The sequence below is a fragment of the Procambarus clarkii genome, chromosome 30 (assembly GCF_040958095.1).
Source record: "Procambarus clarkii isolate CNS0578487 chromosome 30, FALCON_Pclarkii_2.0, whole genome shotgun sequence".
NCBI classification, from domain to species: Eukaryota; Metazoa; Arthropoda; class Malacostraca; order Decapoda; family Cambaridae; genus Procambarus; species Procambarus clarkii.
The window spans coordinates 23,174,541-23,196,874 of record NC_091179.1 but is presented as its reverse complement, the minus strand read 5'-3'; the positions used below and the strand labels follow the sequence as shown (position 1 = coordinate 23,196,874).

The following is a 22,334-nucleotide window of genomic DNA, read 5'->3' as shown; positions in this document are numbered from 1 at the left end:
TGTGGGTGGAGCATTATGCTGGGTGTGGGTGGAGCATTATGCTGGGTGTAGGTGGAGCATTATTCTGGGTGTGGGTGGAGCATTATGCTGGGTGTGGGTGGAGCATTATGCTGGGTGTGGGTGGAGCATTATGCTGGGTGTGGGAAACACTCATCAGGATGCAGATGGTCCACGTTATGGTGGTAATTTTCCTCTGTTGGCGAGAGAGAATGAAGGATTGATATTCTTATAGTGTATGGTGAAGTTATAACTTGAGTGTCATGAAGTGAGGACTGTACCCACTGTAGACGTGATGTAGGTCGTCCAGCGTACTGTACAACACACTGTAGACGTGATGTAGGTCGTCCAGCGTACTGTACAACACACTGTAGACGTGATGTAGGTCGTCCATCGTACTGTACAACACACTGTAGACGTGATGTAGGTCGCCCAGCGTACTGTACAACACACTGTAGACGTGATGTAGGTCGTCCAGCGTACTGTACAACACACTGTAGACGTGATGTAGGTCGTCCAGCGTACTGTACAACACACTGTAGACGTGATGTAGGTCGCCCAGCGTACTGTACAACACTGTAGACGTGATGTAGGTCGCCCAGCGTACTGTACAACACTGTAGACGTGATGTAGGTCGTCCAGCGTACTGTACAACACTGTAGACGTGATGTAGGTCGCCCAGCGTACTGTACAACACTGTAGACGTGATGTAGGTCGCCCAGCGTACTGTACAACACTGTAGACGTGATGTAGGTCGCCCAGCGTACTGTACAACACTGTAGACGTGATGTAGGTCGCCCAGCGTACTGTACAACACTGTAGACGTGATGTAGGTCGCCCAGCGTACTGTACAACACACTGTAGACGTGATGTAGGTCGCCCAGCGTACTGTACAACACTGTAGACGTGATGTAGGTCGCCCAGCGTACTGTACAACACCGTAGACGTGATGTAGGTCGCCCAGCGTACTGTACAACACTGTAGACGTGATGTAGGTCGCCCAGCGTACTGTACAACACACTGTAGACGTGATGTAGGTCGTCCAGCGTACTGTACAACACACTGTAGACGTGATGCAGGTCGTCCAGCGTACTGTACAACACTGTAGACGTGATGTAGGTCGCCCAGCGTACTGTACAACACACTGTAGACGTGATGTAGGTCGTCCAGCGTACTGTACAACACACTGTAGACGTGATGTAGGTCGTCCAGCGTACTGTACAACACACTGTAGACGTGATGTAGGTCGCCCAGCGTACTGTACAACACACTGTAGACGTGATGTAGGTCGTCCAGCGTACTGTACAACACTGTAGACGTGATGTAGGTCGCCCAGCGTACTGTACAACACACTGTAGACGTGATGTAGGTCGCCCAGCGTACTGTACAACACACTGTAGACGTGATGTAGGTCGTCCAGCGTACTGTACAACACACTGTAGACGTGATGTAGGTCGTCCAGCGTACTGTACAACACACTGTAGACGTGATGTAGGTCGTCCAGCGTACTGTACAACACACTGTAGACGTGATGTAGGTCGCCCAGCGTACTGTACAACACACTGTAGACGTGATGTAGGTCGTCCAGCGTACTGTACAACACACTGTAGACGTGATGTAGGTCGTCCAGCGTACTGTACAACACACTGTAGACGTGATGTAGGTCGTCCAGCGTACTGTACAACACACTGTAGACGTGATGTAGGTCGTCCAGCGTACTGTACAACACACTGTAGACGTGATGTAGGTCGTCCAGCGTACTGTACAACACACTGTAGACGTGATGTAGGTCGTCCAGCGTACTGTACAACACACTGTAGACGTGATGTAGGTCGTCCAGCGTACTGTACAACACACTGTAGACGTGATGTAGGTCGTCCAGCGTACTGTACAACACACTGTAGACGTGATGTAGGTCGTCCAGCGTACTGTACAACACACTGTAGACGTGATGTAGGTCGTCCAGCGTACTGTACAACACACTGTAGACGTGATGTAGGTCGTCCAGCGTACTGTACAACACACTGTAGACGTGATGTAGGTCGTCCAGCGTACTGTACAACACACTGTAGACGTGATGTAGGTCGTCCAGCGTACTGTACAACACACTGTAGACGTGATGTAGGTCGCCCAGCATACTGTACAACACACTGTAGACGTGATGTAGGTCGTCCAGCGTACTGTACAACACACTGTAGACGTGATGTAGGTCGTCCAGCGTACTGTACAACACACTGTAGACGTGATGTAGGTCGTCCAGCGTACTGTACAACACACTGTAGACGTGATGTAGGTCGTCCAGCGTACTGTACAACACACTGTAGACGTGATGTAGGTCGTCCAGCGTACTGTACAACACACTGTAGACGTGATGTAGGTCGTCCAGCGTACTGTACAACACACTGTAGACGTGATGTAGGTCGTCCAGCGTACTGTACAACACACTGTAGACGTGATGTAGGTCGTCCAGCGTACTGTACAACACTGTAGACGTGATGTAGGTCGTCCAGCGTACTGTACAACACACTGTAGACGTGATGTAGGTCGTCCAGCGTACTGTACAACACACTGTAGACGTGATGTAGGTCGTCCAGCGTACTGTACAACACACTGTAGACGTGATGTAGGTCGTCCAGCGTACTGTACAACACACTGTAGACGTGATGTAGGTCGTCCAGCGTACTGTACAACACACTGTAGCTGAACATGTATGTAACTCATTACTTCTGTCTAACCTTAGTCACTGCCAACCTTCTAACTATGCTGTACTAACTGTAGTAGTTGTTTACTAACACATTCTCGTCTCTCTCTCTCCCCCGCGTGTGTGCGTGGCTGCAGACCTGGCAAGGCACCGCTACACCTTCACTGGCTACTCCCGTCCTCACTGGACGTCGCCTCGCCCCTGTTAACCTCTGCGACTGACGTCATATGCAATCCTACAGTCTTGTGAGAACCAGGATGCCCCACCAGCAGCGCCGCCAGGATGCTGCCGCCCGCTGACACCCGCAGCGACTGGTGCCACTACCTAGTGCCCCGGGAGGCACTCACCTCCTCCCTCAACACCTCGCCTTACGTAACAAGTGACCTTCTAGCAGGAACGTCGTCGAGGTTCAGGAATTCTGCGACCCAGCTCGCCGGCAGCCACACTCGTCTCACTATGATACTGTACAAGGTGACCTGATCTTCTTCACCCTCAACCAGCAGTGCGGCGTGACTCTACATCTTCTCCACACCTGCGGCACCTGCGGCACTTGCGACACACCTGCCAAACACCTGGTGCAGCGGTAACTCCTCCCTGGGCTTATTCCCTCGCAACACCAACCGCACTACACCTCTCCTCCCATACCTATAATTTCCTATTTATTTTTGTGAAGTGCTATACAGATAGTAAGTGTACTACACTCTGTGGACGGCCGCCCGTGCTGGTGTTGTGTATCCCTACACCAGTTGTTGTGATTATATGGACAATGTCTCAGTGTTGTTGTTTGTGCTACTGGCGTGTTGTGTTCCTTGTGCAGTGTTAGACCACTCAACGTTCACTGTGTACCTAGCGTGCAGCACTCAGCATGCGGATTGTTAATCAATGTTGTGTTGCGTTACTTAGTCGTCAGTAACACCAGGAGATAACCCGTCGCCTCTGGTGGCGTCAGCAACACCAAGATCTGGGCGGGAAGATCAAATACTGGAGCTTTGTGTGTGGTGAGGAGCCCGGAGTGTGTGCAGTGAGGAGCCCGGAGTGTGTGCAGTAAGGAGCCCGGGAGGTGTGTGCAGTGAGGAGCCCGGGAGGTGTGTGGTGAGGAGCCCGGAGTGTGTGGTGAGGAGCCCGGGAGGCGTGTGTGGTGAGGAGCCCGGGAGGCGTGTGTGGTGAGGAGCCCGGGAGGCGTGTGCAGTGAGGAGCCCAGTTGGTATACAGTGAGAATTTCAGGAAAGTTGATCGTGAGAGGTGATAGTGGCGCTCCCAAGGCGGGTGTTGGAGGGAGATCGAGGTGGGGGTGGGGCGGCGGGTGTTGGGGGGTAGTGAGGGTGGTGATAAGGCCGCCCATGCTTACCTCTGGCCCTGCGTCTCTCTATGTTGAGGAGTGCGGGCGTGGGCGTGCGCTGGCAAGGGGGGCGAGGTATAAAGACAGATAGTGGGGGCGGGGAGTGGTCGCCCGCCGTCGCCGCCATGATCTATTATTCTCTGGACCCACAATTCAACGCTCTCATCTTCTCCGTATGTGGCCGCCACGAGCGCTACACCCTCCTCCCAGACGCCCTTGCCTGCTATCCCTATGGCCACCCGGTCGCCTCGGACGTCCTGGCGTACGTCCACACGCTTGGCGTCCATGTGGCCACCCTGGGCGACCACTACGCCTGTTTCCTCACTCAAGGTAAGCTCTTCACCACTTGTAATGCTTCACAAAATGTTGTGCCATATCATTTGTTTCTGCTCCTCTAATACCTAAGTACAGGAGTCCTGGAGACGTTTTAGGTGTTCAAGAGACTATCCCTGGATAGTGTTGTTCACTGCTCGCAGGTCTGGTTAGGCCAGTAAGTAATTATCAGAGAATGTTCTGCCAGTATGGCGGTATAGCACAGTCTGTCGCAGAATATTCAAGAGATCATGTATGATATTAATGATACAAGAGGATTAAGACATCGCTGAGAGAGGAGTGACTGTAAATGGAGTTGAGTGACCGCAAGTGTCTTGTGTTGACAGTGAGGTGCAGCCCTCACTCGCGGCTCTCATCAGTAACACGACCCGTAACAAAGTCTCAGTCAAGAATTGACTTCTGAGATCAACCCGTCCTCGTAATAGAACGTCACATTGTGACGTAAACTCTACCTAAAGCCAAAAATTGTCGTACTAGAAAATGGTAGCGGGTTGCAAAATTGACATACTGTCCTGTTTTCTGTTCTGGGTCCTCAGGTAGGTTAGGATTAGGGCACTTTAGTACGACAGGTTCTTGACGTTGGGAAACCTTATGAGGACGGGCTGAGTTGACGCCTCGTCTCGGAGAAGGGAAAGTTGACTATTTTAAGTAAGCACAGGACTTAGGAGAACACAGGAAGGCTACCACAACAATAAAGCAAGATGGTTGGTTGGTCCAGGTGGACGTGTTCTCGCTCGCCAGACACCACACAAGATCATTAGTTACTGATCTTCCTTTAAGCTGTGATAGGCAAGAACACACAGGCAAAGACAACGTGAATCAGCAGAATAAAGTATGCGTCACAGAGTCGACATTCCGGCGTCACCTTCACAGGGAAGTCCCTGTACACCCCCCATCTCTCCCTCCTCCATACTCAAGCTGGCTCTTCTCTCATGCGTACACTCACACTTACACCTGTACCTCAACCCACGATGCTGCTCCATCCTCACACCTACGCCACTCACTCCCTCGTCCACACCTACACCCTCGCTGCTGGCTCCCTCGTCCACACCTACACCCTCGCTGCTGGCTCCCCCGTCCACACCTACACCCTCGCTGCTGGCTCCCCCGTCCACACCTACACCCTCGCCTCACTCGGCCGCGGCTTGAGAGTGAGCCAGCACAATATACATGTAGTCCCGAGTGGTAGGCAGCTCTTGACGGGCGACCCCACATCACGCAACCCGGACCACTGAAGGCGGGAACATGCGTGACGAGGCATCTTGCGTGACGATGCGCGCACGGCACGTCCGTTCGTGAGAGGATCCACGCGCGTCGGGAGTTAATTCAGGAATGGGTCTTTCTGCGGTCTGGCTGCCACGGATCCGATCCGAAAGTTGTGACAAACATTTACCAGCAAATGTGCGCAGTCCAGTGTGTCGGGTGAAAAATGTCTTGTCGGGGACCCTGCACTCTCTCTTTGGGGAGCACGCAGTGTCTTGTGGGGGAGGAGCAGTCATTTAGTCTCTTGTGAGGAAGTATTCAAACTCGCATTAAAGCTACTGTCTTGGGGGGGATAGACCGAATATATATCCAACCTGGCGGCACAGGACTGAATAGTTGAGAATATGGTTAAGAGTAGTGTTATGACCGGGTTACATTACTCTCTTACTGCTCTCTCCTTACCTTAAGTTAAAGGAAAATTGTAGTACTTCAGAAATGGTAAGATGTTTAGTGAATAACAAATTGGCCCCTACGACAACCCATAATACTTGATCCGTAAGACCACCCATAATACTTGGTCCGTAAGACAAGGCGCAGGCACAAGACCACCGTAAAACTGACCACACCAGACGTAATAAACGAATAGTTAAATAAAGAATACTGATTACCTGCCTCAGATTGCACTGGGTTCCGACAGCAGGCAAGGTATTGTGATGTTAGGACAGTATCCCATCTTATTCTCGCGCCTCGTTTTCTCTTTCTATCTTCCTCTTAAAAAATAAACGTTTTCTATCGGATACCTTTATAATTTATCATGGCATTGTTCTCGTATTATTATTATTATTATTATTATTATTATTATTATTATTTTGCTAGAGATATGGCCATTCATTTATACAAGGCTAACCAGTGGACACGGTTAGAGATCTGTTAGATGCCATAGAGTTATTGAACATTGGATCACAATATTCTGTTACTGTGTGAACCTGTTACTGTGTGAACCTGTTACTGTGTGAACCTGTTACTGTGTGAACCTGTTACTGTGTGAACCTGTTACTGTGTGAACCTGTTACTGTGTGAACCTGTTACTGCGTGAACCTGTTACTGCGTGAACCTGTTACTGTGTGAACCCGTTACTGCGTGAACCTGTTACTGTGTGAACCCGTTACTGCGTGAACCCGTTACTGTGTGAACCCGTTACTGTGTGAACCCGTTACTGTGTGAACCTGTTACTGTGTGAACCTGTTACTGCGTGAACCTGTTACTGTGTGAACCCGTTACTGCGTGAACCTGTTACTGTGTGAACCCGTTACTGTGTGAACCCGTTACTGTGTGAACCCGTTACTGTGTGAACCCGTTACTGTGTGAACCCGTTACTGTGTGAACCTGTTACTGTGTGAACCTGTTACTGTGTGAACCCGTTACTGTGTGAACCTGTTACTGTGTGAACCTGTTACTGTGTGAACCTGTTACTGTGTGAACCCGTTACTGTGTGAACCTGTTACTGTGTGAACCTGTTACTGTGTGAACCCGTTACTGTGTGAACCTGTTACTGTGTGAACCCGTTACTGTGTGAACCTGTTACTGTGTGAACCTGTTACTGTGTGAACCTGTTACTGTGTGAACCCGTTACTGTGTGAACCCGTTACTGTGTGAACCTGTTACTGTGTGAACCTGTTACTGTGTGAACCCGTTACTGTGTGAACCTGTTACTGCGTGAACCTGTTACTGCGTGAACCTGTTACTGTGTGAACCCGTTACTGTGTGAACCTGTTACTGTGTGAACCCGTTACTGTGTGAACCCGTTACTGTGTGAACCCGTTACTGTGTGAACCCGTTACTGTGTGAACCTGTTACTGTGTGAACCTGTTACTGTGTGAACCCGTTACTGTGTGAACCCGTTACTGTGTGAACCTGTTACTGTGTGAACCTGTTACTGTGTGAACCCGTTACTGTGTGAACCCGTTACTGTGTGAACCTGTTACTGCGTGAACCTGTTACTGTGTGAACCTGTTACTGTGTGAACCTGTTACTGTGTGAACCTGTTACTGTGTGAACCTGTTACTGTGTGAACCTGTTACTGTGTGAACCCGTTACTGTGTGAACCCGTTACTGTGTGAACCTGTTACTGCGTGAACCTGTTACTGTGTGAACCTGTTACTGTGTGAACCTGTTACTGCGTGAAACAGTTACTGTGTGAACCTGTTACTGCTGCCACTGGCTACGGTATTACTAAGGCGAGTCACTGGATGTTTCTAACAAGACAAACAGACATTTTCTCTGGACGCACCACACTGTACGAGAATGAAAACTTTCCTTCGTCGCCAACATCTTTTTCGTTTTTACAGAGTGGTAATTCGTACTATTAGGTTAAATAAAGTTATGTTAGAGTATAGTAGGCTGGGTTAGTTTATATTTGGTTGAACAAAATCTGAATGAAATAGTTAAACCTGGCAGTGCGTATGAGATTCAAGCTTAGCTCATCAAGGAAAACGGAGACTGTATTAAATATGCAGTAACTTCGGTGAACCTGCGAGACGACGATGTCCTAACACTCACTAACTGTCCGGATACAGTATAATTAATCCTTCATAATAGCGAGGAATGTTGTTTTAGCTTCGTGTTTGCCTATGGACTACATACCCCAAAAAGTTACTCCCTATGGTGTTGAACAAGTTACATGTTATCTATGTTTAATTATCCTACCACTCGACTCCCTATATCCTCTTAGTAGCTGTGAATAGGCTACGAGTATACAATAGGCTCAGGAGAGGCGTAGGTTTGGCTTGGTGGTAAGGTTAAGGCCTAACCAAATTGTGGGTTATGATTAAGGCCACATAACTATGCCAGGTGTGCGAGTAGTCTTGAAGGATGGGTTGAAATGCCTCACACACACACCTACACCAAATACCAATCCTTGCCAACAGAATCTAAACACCTGACCTAGCATAGGCTCAATTATGCACGAAATTACAACAAATGATGATAATAATAATAATTATATATACAGTTTGAATACAGAATACGTATAAATTAATGAGGGGATCTTTGGGGCGGGCCGCAGCTTGACGAGGGTAGACTGAAGAGAGCGTGTTAGTTACCTACTGACCCATAGGTGTTACCTATTGACCCAAGGGTGTTACTGACCCAAGGGTGTTACCTATTGACCCACGTGTGTTACCTATTGACCCACGTGTGTTACCTATTGACCCAAGGGTGTTACTGACCCAAGGGTGTTACCTATTGACCCACGGGTGTTACCTATTGACCCACGTGTGTTACCTATTGACCCACGGGTGTTACCTATTGACCCACGTGTGTTACCTATTGACCCAAGGGTGTTACTGACCCAAGGGTGTTACCTATTGACCCACGTGTGTTACCTATTGACCCACGGGTGTTACCTATTGACCCACGTGTGTTACCTATTGACCAACGGGTGTTACCTATTGACCCACGTGTGTTACCTATTGACCCACGTGTGTTACCTATTGACCCACGGGTGTTACCTATTGACCCAAGGGTGTTACTGACCCAAGGGTGTTACCTATTGACCCACGTGTGTTACCTATTGACCCACGGGTGTTACCTATTGACCCACGTGTGTTACCTATTGACCCACGTGTGTTACCTATTGACCCACGGGTGTTACCTATTGACCCACGTGTGTTACCTATTGACCCACGTGTGTTACCTATTGACCCACGGGTGTTACCTATTGACCCAAGGGTATTACTGACCCAAGGGTGTTACCTATTGACCCACGTGTGTTACCTATTGACCCACGTGTGTTACCTATTGGCCCACGGGTGTTACTGACCCAAGGGTGTTACTGACCCAAGGGTGTTACCTATTGACCCACGTGTGTTACCTATTGACCCACGGGTGTTACCTATTGACCCACGGGTGTTACCTATTGACCCATGGGTGTTACCTATTGACCCACGTGTGTTACCTATTGACCCACGGGTGTTACCTATTGACCCACGGGTGTTACCTATTGACCCATGGGTGTTACCTATTGACCCACGGGTGTTACCTATTGACCCATGGGTGTTACCTATTGACCCATGGGTGTTACCTATTGACCCATGGGTGTTACCTATTGACCCATGGGTGTTACTGACCCATGGGTGTTACCTATTGACCCATGGGTGTTACCTATTGACCCACGAGTGTTACCTATTGACCCACGGGTGTTACCTATTGACCCATGGGTGTTAAATATTGACCCATGGATGTTACCTATTGACCCATGGGTGTTACCTATTGACCCACGGGTGTTACCTATTGACCCACGGGTGTTACCTATTGACCCATGGGTGTTACCTATTGACCCACGGGTGTTACCTATTGACCCACGGATGTTACCTACTGACCCATGGGTGTTACTGACCCACGGGTGTTACCTACTGACCCACGGGTGTTACTGACCCACGGGTGTTACCTATTGACCCACGGGTGTTACCTATTGACCCATGGGTGTTACCTACTGACCCACGGGTGTTACTGACCCACGGGTGTTACCTATTGACCCATGGGTGTTACCTACTGACCCACGGGTGTTACTGACCCACGGGTGTTACTGACCCACGGGTGGTACCTACTGACCCACGGGTGTTACCTACTGACCCATGGGTGTTACTGACCCACGGGTGTTACTGACCCACGGGTGTTACTGACCCACGGGTGTTACTGACCCACGGGTGTTACTGACCCATGGGTGTTACCTATTGACCCATGGGTGTTACTGACCCACGGGTGTTACTGATCCACGGATGTTACTGACCCAGGGTGTTACTGACCCACGGGTGTTACTGACCCAGGGTGTTACTGACCCACGGGTGTTACTGACCCACGGATGTTACTGACCCAGGGTGTTACTGACCCACGGGTGTTACTGACCCACGGATGTTACTGACCCATGGGTGTTACTGACCTATGGGTGTTACTGACCCACGGGTGTTACTGACCCACGGGTGTTACTGACCCACGGGTGTTACTGACCCACGGATGTTACTGACCCACGGGTGTTACTGACCCACGGGTGTTACTGACCCACGGGTGTTACTGACCCACGGATGTTACTGACCCACGGGTGTTACTGACCCATGGGTGTTACCTATTGACCCATGGGTGTTACTGACCCATGGGTGTTACTGACCCACGGGTGTTACTGACCCATGGGTGTTACCTACTGACCCATGGGTGTTACTGACCCATGGGTGTTACCTACTGACCCATGGGTGTTACTGACCCATGGGTGTTACCTACTGACCCATGGGTGTTACCTACTGACCCACGGATGTTACTGACCCATGGGTGTTACTGACCCACGGGTGTTACTGACCCACGGATGTTAATGACCCACGGGTGTTACTGACCCACGGGTGTTACTGACCCACGGGTGTTACTGACCCACGGGTGTTACTGACCCATGGGTGTTACTGACCCACGGGTGTTACTGACCCATGGGTGTTACTGACCCACGGGTGTTACTGACCCACGGATGTTACCGACCCACGGGTGTTACTGACCCACGGGTGTTACTGACCCACGGGTGTTACTGACCCACGGGTGTTACTGACCCACGGGTGTTACTGACCTATGGGTGTTACTGACCCACGGGTGTTACTGACCTATGGGTGTTACTGACCCACGGGTGTTACTGACCCACGGGTGTTACTGACCTATGGGTGTTACTGACCCACGGGTGTTACTGACCCAGGGTGTTACTGACCCACGGATGTTACTGACCCACGGGTGTTACTGACCTATGGGTGTTACTGACCCACGGGTGTTACTGACCCACGGGTGTTACTGACCCACGGGTGTTACTGACCCACGGGTGTTACTGACCCACGGGTGTTACTGACCCATGGGTGTTACTGACCCACGGGTGTTACTGACCCACGGGTGTTACTGACCCACGGGTGTTACTGACCCACGGATGTAACTGACCCACGGATGTTACTGACCCACGGGTGTTACTGACCCATGGGTGTTACTGACCCACGGGTGTTACTGACCCATGGGTGTTACTGACCCACGGGTGTTACTGACCCACGGATGTAACTGACCCACGGATGTTACTGACCCACGGGTGTTACTGACCCATGGGTGTTACTGACCCACGGGTGTTACTGACCCATGGGTGTTACTGACCCACGGGTGTTACTGACCCATGGGTGTTACTGACCCACGGGTGTTACTGACCCACGGATGTAACTGACCCACGGATGTAACTGACCCACGGATGTAACTGACCCACGGATGTTACTGACCCACGGGTGTTACTGACCCATGGGTGTTACTGACCCACGGGTGTTACTGACCCACGGGTGTTACTGACCCACGGGTGTTACTGACCCACGGGTGTTACCTACTGACCCACGGGTGTTACCTACTGACCCACGGGTGTTACTGACCCACGGGTGTTACCTACTGACCCACGGGTGTTACCTACTGACCCACGCTAACGGAGGGTAGCGTGGCTTGGGGTGCTATATCTATCCTTGCGGCAGGCTGGGAAATAGACTTCAGGGGGGGCAGGTAATAGCAAAATTGGGGAACTCGTAAAATATGTACAGTTGGGGGGTAAAGATAGACATTAGAGTTAGGAGGATGAGGTTCAATTAGCGGTCAGCTGCTGCTGAAGTGGTGGTGGGGCGGGCAGGTCGATGTGAATACAGGACTGACAGAGTTACTGCTGCTCTTGGGGTTAGAAGTACAGTACAGTATTGTATTGTAGTGCCTGTGGTTGTATTTCTACCGGGGCTTAGGAATACTGTATTGTAATGTTGTTGGTTGTATTTCTACCGGGGTGTAGACGTAATACAATAGGGTGTTGTTACGCTCAGGTCAGATTTGAAAGAAATATACGTGTTGTATGAGCAATTATATCGTCATAAATTATTCTTACTGGTTGGTGCTTAACGGTGGTCATTATTGTGAGTGGTCTCTTGTCTCAGGTGTGTGTGAGCCTTCCTTGGTGACGGTGAGCGCTCACCGTAGTCACAAACATGTTTGCACCTGGGTGCTGCTCTGGCCCTTTATGCTAGAGAAGAACAACACAAAGTAACACTGAATGTTGCGAGTGACAAGGAACACGGAACACAGTCATCATCGATCAGGCGGCGCTGGGTGAGGCAGTGTTGTGGTGGGCTGTGAGGGGTGGGGTGTGTGGTGTGGGGGGGTGGCTGTGGTGAGGCAGTGTTGTGGTGGGCTGTGGGGGGGGTGGTGTAGGGGGTGACTGTGGTGAGGCAGTGTTGTGGTGGGCTGTGTGGGGGTGGTGTGGGGGGTGGCTGTGGTGAGGCAGTGTTGTGGTGGGCTGTGGGGGGGTGGTGTGGGGGGTGGCTGTGGTGAGGCAGTGTTGTGGGGGGGTGGTGTGGGGGGTGGCTGTGGTGAGGCAGTGTTGTGGTGGGCTATGGGGGGGTGGTGTGGGGGGTGGCTGTGGTGAGGCAGTGTTGTGGTGGGCTGTGGGGGGGTGGTGTGGGGGGTGGCTGTGGTGAGGCAGTGTTGTGGTGGGCTGTGGGGGGGTGGTGTGGGGGGTGGCTGTGGTGAGGCAGTGTTGTGGTGGGCTATGGGGGGGTGGTGTGGGGGGTGGCTGTGGTGAGGCAGTGTTGTGGTGGGCTATGGGGGGGTGGTGTGGGGGGTGGCTGTGGTGAGGCGGTGTTGTGGTAGGCTGTGGGGGGGGGGTGGTGTGTGGTGTGGGGGGTGGCTGTGGTGGTGTGGGGTGGCTGGGGCTGTGGGCGGGGGGCGGGGGGGGGGGGAGGGTGTATAGTGAAGTGGTGGGGGTGTTAGGACACTTGTCACGCACCACACACACACACATTCCCCGAGCCTACGAGTTGGTTAACACCTGCCACACTCTGTAACACCCATGACCCCCCCCCCCCTCCCCCTTAGAGTTCACACCCAGGGAAGCCTTCTCCAAGAGGTCAGCCCAGATGACCTCTGGATTATCTTGTATGTTGATTAAAAATTCCTGGGTTAGTCTTAGTCAGCTAGTTTCAAGTATATAATACTTCATGATACTCTTGTCAAACATTGTAATGGAATTACACCCCAGATTATTATGTGTAAACATCCATGGATCTCCCCCTTTTGGCCAGGTCAAAGGTCAGTCACACTCGTAATTAATAATTCCTCTCTTGAACAGTGTATGGTGAATGTCAAACAAGCTTAATGGACAAATTCTTGAGTGTTTGTGCACGTGTGGCCCGACCTCTTACATTCTTGGTGTAGGTAGCAACAGCAAATCTCCCCCACCCTCTTTTGTGTGTATATATACCCCGGTATGATAGGAGAGAGAGAGTGTGGCGGACACCAGGGTCCAGAGTTGGTCTGTGAAGAACATCTCACAGCCAGGGAGAGACAGAGTGAATCCACCGAAGGGAGAGAAAGGTCTTAAGGTAATGTGTGTGATCTCTGAGGGTTTTGTTCCATGTCTAAATTTCTTAACTATTGGCCAGTGTTAGAGTAGGATTTATAGTGGTGATTAGCATAATTTGTTCTCAATAAACTCATGTTAAGCTTCCCGTCTGTGTCAATTGTTGAATCCTCTTAGCCTCTGGATATAGTGGCTGACAACCGTCCCATAGTTAATGACAGTTAAAGAAAGAAAGTACTCTCCAAGTCAAGCAATGTTTCTTGCCTCGTTGCTTGATATAGTTAATGGACAAGGCAGATGGTGGCAGCGTAGTTAATCCTGTGTAGCATTTCCTTAGAAGGGTACCTTTGGTTTCCGGTGTAATTATTAGTGGTACTGTAGAGTAGTGTTACATTTTTAGTTTATATTTATACTGGTGTTACAACTCCTGTGTCCTCTACAACACATGCCACACTCCTGTGTCCTCTACAACACCTGCCACACGCCTGTGTCCTCTACAACACCTGCCACACGCCTGTGTCCTCTACAGGCGTGTGGCAGGTGTACCTGCTAGGTACACCTGCAGGTATAGGTGTACCTGCTAGGTATACCAGTAACATAATCTTGAGAGGTTGATTCAATACTGTTAAATCCACCGTATTATATTATGTAATCATAGGGCGAGTAGGTTTGTGTATATAACACCAGGGGAACTTCTCGAGTCAGTCGAAATTCCCGCCTCCTAGTTGGAAAGGTGGGGGGGGGGGGTGTGGAGCCCGCGTATAAGCTGCGGTTTAAACCGCGCGTTTAAACGTTTAAAGCTTTTAAACGTGCGTGTAAACTGGGCGTTGAGGCGGCTGGCTCCTGGTTGCTTCTCTCCACTCTGCGGATAACATACAATGTAACTCCTGCAGTGCTAATATTCCCCCGTTAATCTCAAATGAATAGATTAACTGCCTATTAGACTGTAACACTTGATTATCCTAAACACTTGTTGATTGAAACACTAAAGTATTGTAAAGTATACACTTAGACCTGAACTCTGGTAACACTCGGCTGAAGTAACCTTTGGAATATTAGTTATTGGAACACTGGTATTTGTTATGGTATTTGTCATCAACTGACATATGGTGACCCACGGGTGATAACACACGGAACCAATGGCACCTTTCCAAGGAAAATGCTACACAGAAAAATCTTACTAAACTCGCCTGATATCCTTCCTGATATCAAGCAATGAGGCAAGAAGCATTGCTTGGCTTTGAGAGTCCTCTTCTAGCTGTCATTAATGACTGACCGGTTGTTAACACAACTGAACTCAGAGGATTAAGCGGTTCAATTGACGAAAAAAAATGGAAAGTTTAACATGGGTTTATTTAGAACAAATTATAACATTCACGAAACTCTAAGTCCCTACCGTAACACTGGCAATGGTTAAGACATCACACATGGAAAATATCAAAGACCACACACATTACCTTCTGGGTCCTGCTCTACGACCTGGGTGAACTCACTGTGTCTCCTGGCGGCCAGCTTGATGATTTGCGGCCACTGATCCTCTCTACCTCCAGCACTCTCCCTTCCTTACTCCCATACAGGGGTATTATACAACCCCAAAGCTGTCATACCTCATATCAGCTGGAAAAAGGGGGGGGGGGAGATTTGCTGTTGCTAACCTACAATGAGGCTTGTAAGTGGTCCAACCCCCCCCCATACACGTGCACAACACTCAAGAATTTACCATTAAGTTGTTTGACAACCACCACACACCTCTTCAAGGAGGGGAATATTAATTATGGGAATGAGAGAGGAAAGGAACGTTTTCCCTCACCAATGTTTGCACAAGCCACCACTCACTCGGCAGGTGGCTGACCTCTGACCTGGCAGAAAGGGTTGGTCTTGGGTGTTTACACGTAGGTCTCTGGGAGTTATAAATCCATTAAAATGATTGACAAGATTATCATGATTAATATCACCTTGAAACTAGCTGACTTAAGCTAACCAGGAATATTTTAATTAACTTTGCAAGATGATCCAGAGGTCATCTGGGCTGACCTCTTGGAGAAAGCTTCCCTGGGTGTCATCTCTTGGGGAGTTTGGTCATAAGTGTTACAAGACTTAAACTTACTCTGGATGTTTAAATTCTCCTGCGGCGTAACGGCCGGCCTGTTCTATCACAAGTAAATATGGCCACAAACACCAATAGAATGTCAGTAGCCGACCGGACACAATTTCCCTTGTGTGAAGCTAGCAGCAAAGTCTGGGAGCCGTGAGACGTCAGATGACCCCAATATTGGACGATGCTAGTTGGCGTGCTTCAGCAGGGATCAGCTCCACCTCCTGTTGTCGTGAGACTCTGCGCTTCACGCGTCCTCGCTCGCGTGGTGAACGCCCGGGAAATTAGTCACGCAATTTAATTTATCTCGTTCACTAACGCCACAATGTTGGCGTCATTTTTTGCCCTAATATTTTACATCAAATTCCAGTGAACAATTTTCCAGTGTTCATAACTCTGGATCGAAAGGTTTTTTCGTGATTTAAAGCAAATTTAAGAAATGCTGAATACGTGACGTGACTATTATTTTGCCCGTGAATCAACATGTCACGGATGTGGAAATTCACCTTGGGACGGAAGTACACTTTAAAATTTGTTAAGTTTAATTAATTTCCAATCTAAATAATAGATGCAAATAAAAGCAAATTACAGACTGGTTTTAATACGAATTAGATAAAGAAATCGTCACCTCGTGAGCCGTAGTGGGTGACGCAATAGTCCACCCTCGATACTAGGAAACTTTTGGCGTTTCCTCACTAGAAATTTATATTGTTAGTCAATTTAATTTCCTAATACAACGCATTTATCTTGCTGTGTTAGAGGTTAATAATTTGGGCAGTAGTAGATGTGTACTCTCCTAGTTGTGCTTGCGGGGGTTGAGCTCTGGCTCTTTGGTCCTGGCTCTTTGGTCCCGCTGTAACAAACTAGGCTGTTGTAAGAATTATCCAGAGGGGTTTATCGACAAAAGAGAATGGGAAGCTGAGCCGCATGGTGACCTGACCCCCAGGGGAATTCGCGGTGGAAATAACCAACGCTTTGTTCATAGCTGCGTAAAATGAATCATCCTATAGTATTCAGTAATTTAGAGAAAATTAGCCTTTATTCATTTTGCATTAAAATTGTATTGTATAATAGTACTGGATACAATATCAAGAGTATTCTAATTATTGAGTTTAAGTCACCATCAGTGACGTCACGAATCAGATCTAACTTTTAAAGCGGAGTGACCGGCGGTCATAGGTCATCAGGGGTTGACAGGTCTACTATTTCTCAAAGTTTTAATAACCATTTTTGGGGATCGGGAACAGTTCTGCCGTTAGATGTTTGTAATTTAATTCAGTAAAATAATTCAACCAGTCTGGATCAATTAAGTACAACAGAGGTTAATTGTTATAACTTAAACCTGGCTAGTAACTTGGAAAAACTTTGACTAGGCGGAAGGATACAAGGTTCTAGTCTGGGCTAGGCCAGACGAGGACAAATCAGTGTGGAAACGGGAGCAGCTGGGATAAGAGGTCAAACATCTTACCTCTCCCCAAGACCAGCCAAAACATCTAGCTGGTCGCCCAAGGTATAGTTGCTATTGTTAATTATAGAAATAGTCTTCTCATTTGCCATTCAGGTCAAGTAGGGAGTGTTAAAGTGATAGGGAGTGAACACATTTAGATTTTTAGTTTTCTTTTAATAAATTAAATTTGTTATTAATTTGCATTTTATTGTTTCCATTTGGTTATGTGTAAACTTGTCCTGGTCACGTGGTCCACACGAGGCAGAGTTGTATTGGGCGCCGATTCTAACATCGAATCGGAATCATCATTACCGTGTAATTTATTCCACACTCAAGGTCATCGTTTATAGTGGGGATCAAGCCCCTAGGTTGATTAATTAGCGTGATCGATCCAGACCTCGATCATTGCTCTTGTATTACTGGTCTGGTGGTGGCAGCAGAGGTGACTCTAGGGTTTTGTTCAGAGCTTAGGTCACGTCATACTGGGTGTAGAATCCTAAGTCGGTCAATCGTCTTAGGACCACGTGGCGTGGAGTTGGCTTTGGTAAAAGTTTTGGAGTCCCTTGGTTTAGAAATAAAAGTAAGAATACGGGTAGAGGGAGTAGAAAGAAGGAAGTGAAAGAGAGAGAAACTCTAACCCGTGTTACACCGCCTCTCAACTGTCAATCAACAGGTGTACAGGTTCCTGAGCCTACATATCTACATTTGAAACTGTGTATGGAGTCAGCCTCCACCACATCACTGCCTAATGCATTCCATCCGTTAACTACTCTGACATTGAAAGGTGGTGGTGGTAGATGTGTGTAGTGGTGGTGGCGGTATATATGTGTAGTGCTGGTGGTGGTAGATGTGTGTAGTGGTGGTGGTGGTAGATGTGTGTAGTGGTGGTGGTAGATGTGTGGGTACCTGCTTGATGGGGTTCTGGGAGTTCTTCTACTCCCAAGCCCGGCCACCAGGAACATCCGCGGACCTCTGATGTTTATACAGTGTTCTCTGATTGTGCCTATGGCACCTCTGCTCTTCACTGGTTCTATTCTGCATTTTCTTCCATATCGTTCACTCCAGTACGTTGTTATTTTACTGTGTAGATTTGGGACCTGTCCCTCCAGTATTTTCCATGTGTATATTATTTGACATCTCTCTCGTCTCCTTTCTAGTGAGTACATTTGGAGAGCTTTGAGACGATCCCAATAATTTAGGTGCTTTATCTCGTCTATGCGTGCCGTATATGTTCTCTGTATTCCCTCTATTTCAGCAATCTCTCCTGCTCTGAAGGGGGAAGTGAGTACTGAGCAGTACTCAAGACGGGACAACACAAGTGACTTGAAGAGTACAACCATTGTGATGGGATCCCTGGATTTGAAAGTTCTCGTAATCCATCCTATCATTCTCCAGGCTGACGTGCTGGTCAGTGGTCACGTCTGTGGTACAAAGTTGACTACAAGAACACCACAACCCCCAGAGGCCGATGCTCCTTAGTCTAAGCAAACGTCAGGATTGTGGTCTTTTTATAGTTCTTGAATCACCTGCAGCCCGTCCTCCAAACAAAGATCCAAAAGTGATTCCATCCACCCACCAACCCCCAGCTGTTTATGAATGAAAACCCGTTTACACACGACTCATAACTGATTTCGTTCGAACACTTCCAGAACAAGTGCTTCACTGACGCATTTTGTTCGAACCACAACGCTGTAAATGCTTCATCCACGTACTACAGATACAAATAATCGCCAACAGAACCTAAACATCTAACCTAACCTAAGCCTATATATGCACAATATGCTAATATAATATAACTTTAATTTATATTTGAGAAAATTCCTGTTTTGAATGAACAGCATGTAAAAATTTATGAATGCGTCTGTGGGTCGACCGTTAGGTGGAATGGACTTGAGTCGAGGACGGATTGGCATCTGAAATGTTGCGCTTCGGGTGCTTCCGGAGCGGGGTACTGTTGCGGTGAAGAGGGCGGGAATATCCTCCCTTGTCTCCCTTCTCTTACTTCTTGTCTCATTTTTTTAGGGGGGGGGGGGGAGGAAGTAAAGAGGAAGGAGAGGCATAGGTGAAGGGAAGTAAAGAAGTGGGAAATACAGTGAGAGGTATGAAAGCAGGCGGGCTGTCCGCCTTGCTGACACGATGTGTGGGTGTTGGCAGCTAAGATAAGCTGGCTCCCTCTTGTCAGGGAGCTGTGAGTGTGTGAGAGGTTCTTCATATGTGTTTCACTATATATGGATGTTTATAGATTAGTACTGTGTAGCACTCATATATGTTTAAGGCTATTTATTTCATTATTATCATTTATTGATTATATATATATATATATATATATATATATATATATATATATATATATATATATATGTATATATATATGTATATATATATATATATATATATATATATATATATATATATATATATATATATATATATATATATATATAAATAGGGAAGGGAGTACCACCTCTGGCTGGAAGAAGGGGGACCCATAGCCTCGGAGGAAACCACACATAACGCATTGGAGGGAATGTAGGTCCCCTCCAATACAGTTTCTGTGTGCTTTTCTCCTACCACCCCCTTCCCTTTTTTTTTTCCTTTATTGTGTATTTAAAGGTTACAAAACATACAAGACAAATGCCTAAAGGTTATGGATCTCTTGAAGCTCCTCCGCTTCTGGACAGGAACCGAGGACGCAGCAAGCATTTCCCCTCTGGATCGCCACACTGAGACGCTGAAACAAAAAACTGGAAGCCCTTGGGTCTCTGGTGACGTCAATGAGCTTGGAACCCAATTCCTTGAGAAATCCCAAGGCACTCTTGCCCCAGGGGCCATGCGTCTCAGACGCTATGGGAACAAAGAGGTATTGACCTTCCAGTCGCCTGTACTTGAGTGATTTTGCTGTTTCCCTGTGGTTGGCCGCCCCACCTGCTTGATCAGCTCCGAAGTGTACATAGGTGTCAGCCAGGGTGGATACACATGTGTAGTCCCACACCAACTGTCTACCCTCCTTCCATGAGTATATGGTGATGCCATCAGGGCGAAGTGCGAATATATATATATATATGTGTGTGTGTGTGTGTATGTAATATAAAATAAAATACACGCAGTTTTTTCAAGTATTGGGGGAGAGATTTCAGGTCCGTATTTCACCTGGGAATTATATACTGTAGGGCGGGGTTTTATCTAGTAAATCGAGGCTCTTGGGCCACCAGCTGTGGGAGCGGGGCGTCTCATCTTGGGCCACCAGCTGTGGGAGCGGGGCGTCTCATCTTGGGCCACCAGCTGTGGGAGCGGGGCGTCTCATCTTGGGCCACCAGCTGTGGGAGCGGGGCGTCTCATCTTGGGCCACCAGCTGTGGGAGCGGGGCGTCTCATCTTGGGCCACCAGCTGTGGGAGCGGGCGTCTCATCCTGGGCCACCAGCTGTGGGAGCGGGGCGTCTCATCTTGGGCCACCAGCTGTGGGAGCGGGGCGTCTCATCTTGGAGCAATCTTTCTAACATTGGGTCCTCTAACATCTCGATGGTGTTCCACACCCTGATGGCCTGGTGCTGCAGTCTGATGTTTAGTGGCTGTATGTTCAATAGTTCCTGGAGCTCCTGGATTGTCTGATCATATGGAGGACGGTGTTTTGCTGCTCTCCTTAGCGCCTTATTTTACACTGCTTGCAGTTTCTGCATGTTAGTTTTCTTTATGGTGTGTAGTGGTACTGGGGGATACTCTAGATGGGGCTGAACTAGAGCCTTGTATAGGTGGATCTGAATGTTTGTACTGAGGCTTCGGAATCTCCTCAGTTTTCCTAAGGCTGCTTTGGCTTTGTTTAGTCGGTCCCTTACGTGAATTTGTATCCCTGTTCTATTTATCCTGAGTCCCAGTATTCTGCCTACCTCCGCACATTGGATCGGATGGTTGTCAAGGATAATGGGGTCTGGGTTTCTTTTTGCAATGTGTATTATCTGGAACTTTTGTTTATGATAATTTTCCATTGCTTCTCAAAGTTGTTTATGAGATCAATTACTGCCTTGGTCTTGTCAGCTAGTAGCGGCTTTGATGGTCGTGGTTGGCATATTATTTGGGTGACATCGTCAGCGTATGTGATGTATTCTCCATGTTGGGGTTGGGGTAGGTTAGCTGTATATATGTTGAATAGAGTGGGGGAGAGGCAGCTTCCTTGTGGTACTCCACTTTTCAGTTCTATTACGTCATCCAAGTAGCTGCCGATATTGAGCCTAGCAGTTCTCTAAAGTCTATAAAGCTGCTGAGAGTAGCAGTAAATCTCGATGGTAGTCCTCGATCAGATATCATATATTTTAGGCCTGTGTGCCACACTTTATCGAAGGCTTTCGAAGCGTCTCTAAGCACTATATTACACTGATCTTTTTTCGACACTGCGTTGGCTATATGCTGGTAGATCAGGGCTATAGCTGTATGGGCCCCTCTGTGGTGTCTAAACCCATGCTGCCTGGTGTTATACTTCTCTTCCTCTTCCATGTACTTCACAAGTCTCTGATTATTTGTTTCCCTTGCTTCCCCCTTCTTGTTTCTCCTCCTCCCTCGTGTTTCCCCTCCCTCACTACCCCCTCCACTCCCCCTGCCACTGCCACACTCAGGTGCACACTGCTCCCACCCGCGCCAGCACGCCGGGCTGGAGTTCCCACGGTGTTGTCAGTGGTGCTGCCGGGGTCTGCCCGGCCCTCTCAAGCTCACCTCCAGCAGGTACTCCAGTAAACCATCCCCCCCCACTCCTCCTCCCTAGAGAAGACCCAGGTAGCCCTCCTCTGCTGGTGACTGCCACCACCACCACCACCACCACCACCACCACCAGCACCA

General features: G+C 48.6%; 1 protein-coding gene across 3 annotated transcripts in view; it reads left to right on the top strand.

Moving 5' to 3' along the window:
• The first annotated feature begins 4,050 nt into the window (after nt 1–4,050).
• Nucleotides 4,051–22,334, top strand: part of LOC138370087 (uncharacterized) — a 235,429-nt gene continuing 217,145 nt past the window's right edge. For 2 of the 3 annotated variants that reach the window (XM_069334029.1, XM_069334030.1), the window contains exon 1: nt 4,052–4,367. In XM_069334029.1, coding sequence (XP_069190130.1) covers nt 4,067–4,367 — 301 coding nt within the window. In that variant the 5' untranslated portion in view covers nt 4,052–4,066. Of the gene's footprint in view, nt 4,368–22,334 lie in introns of all 3 variants that reach the window. The other variant, XM_069334028.1, reaches the window with a different exon arrangement.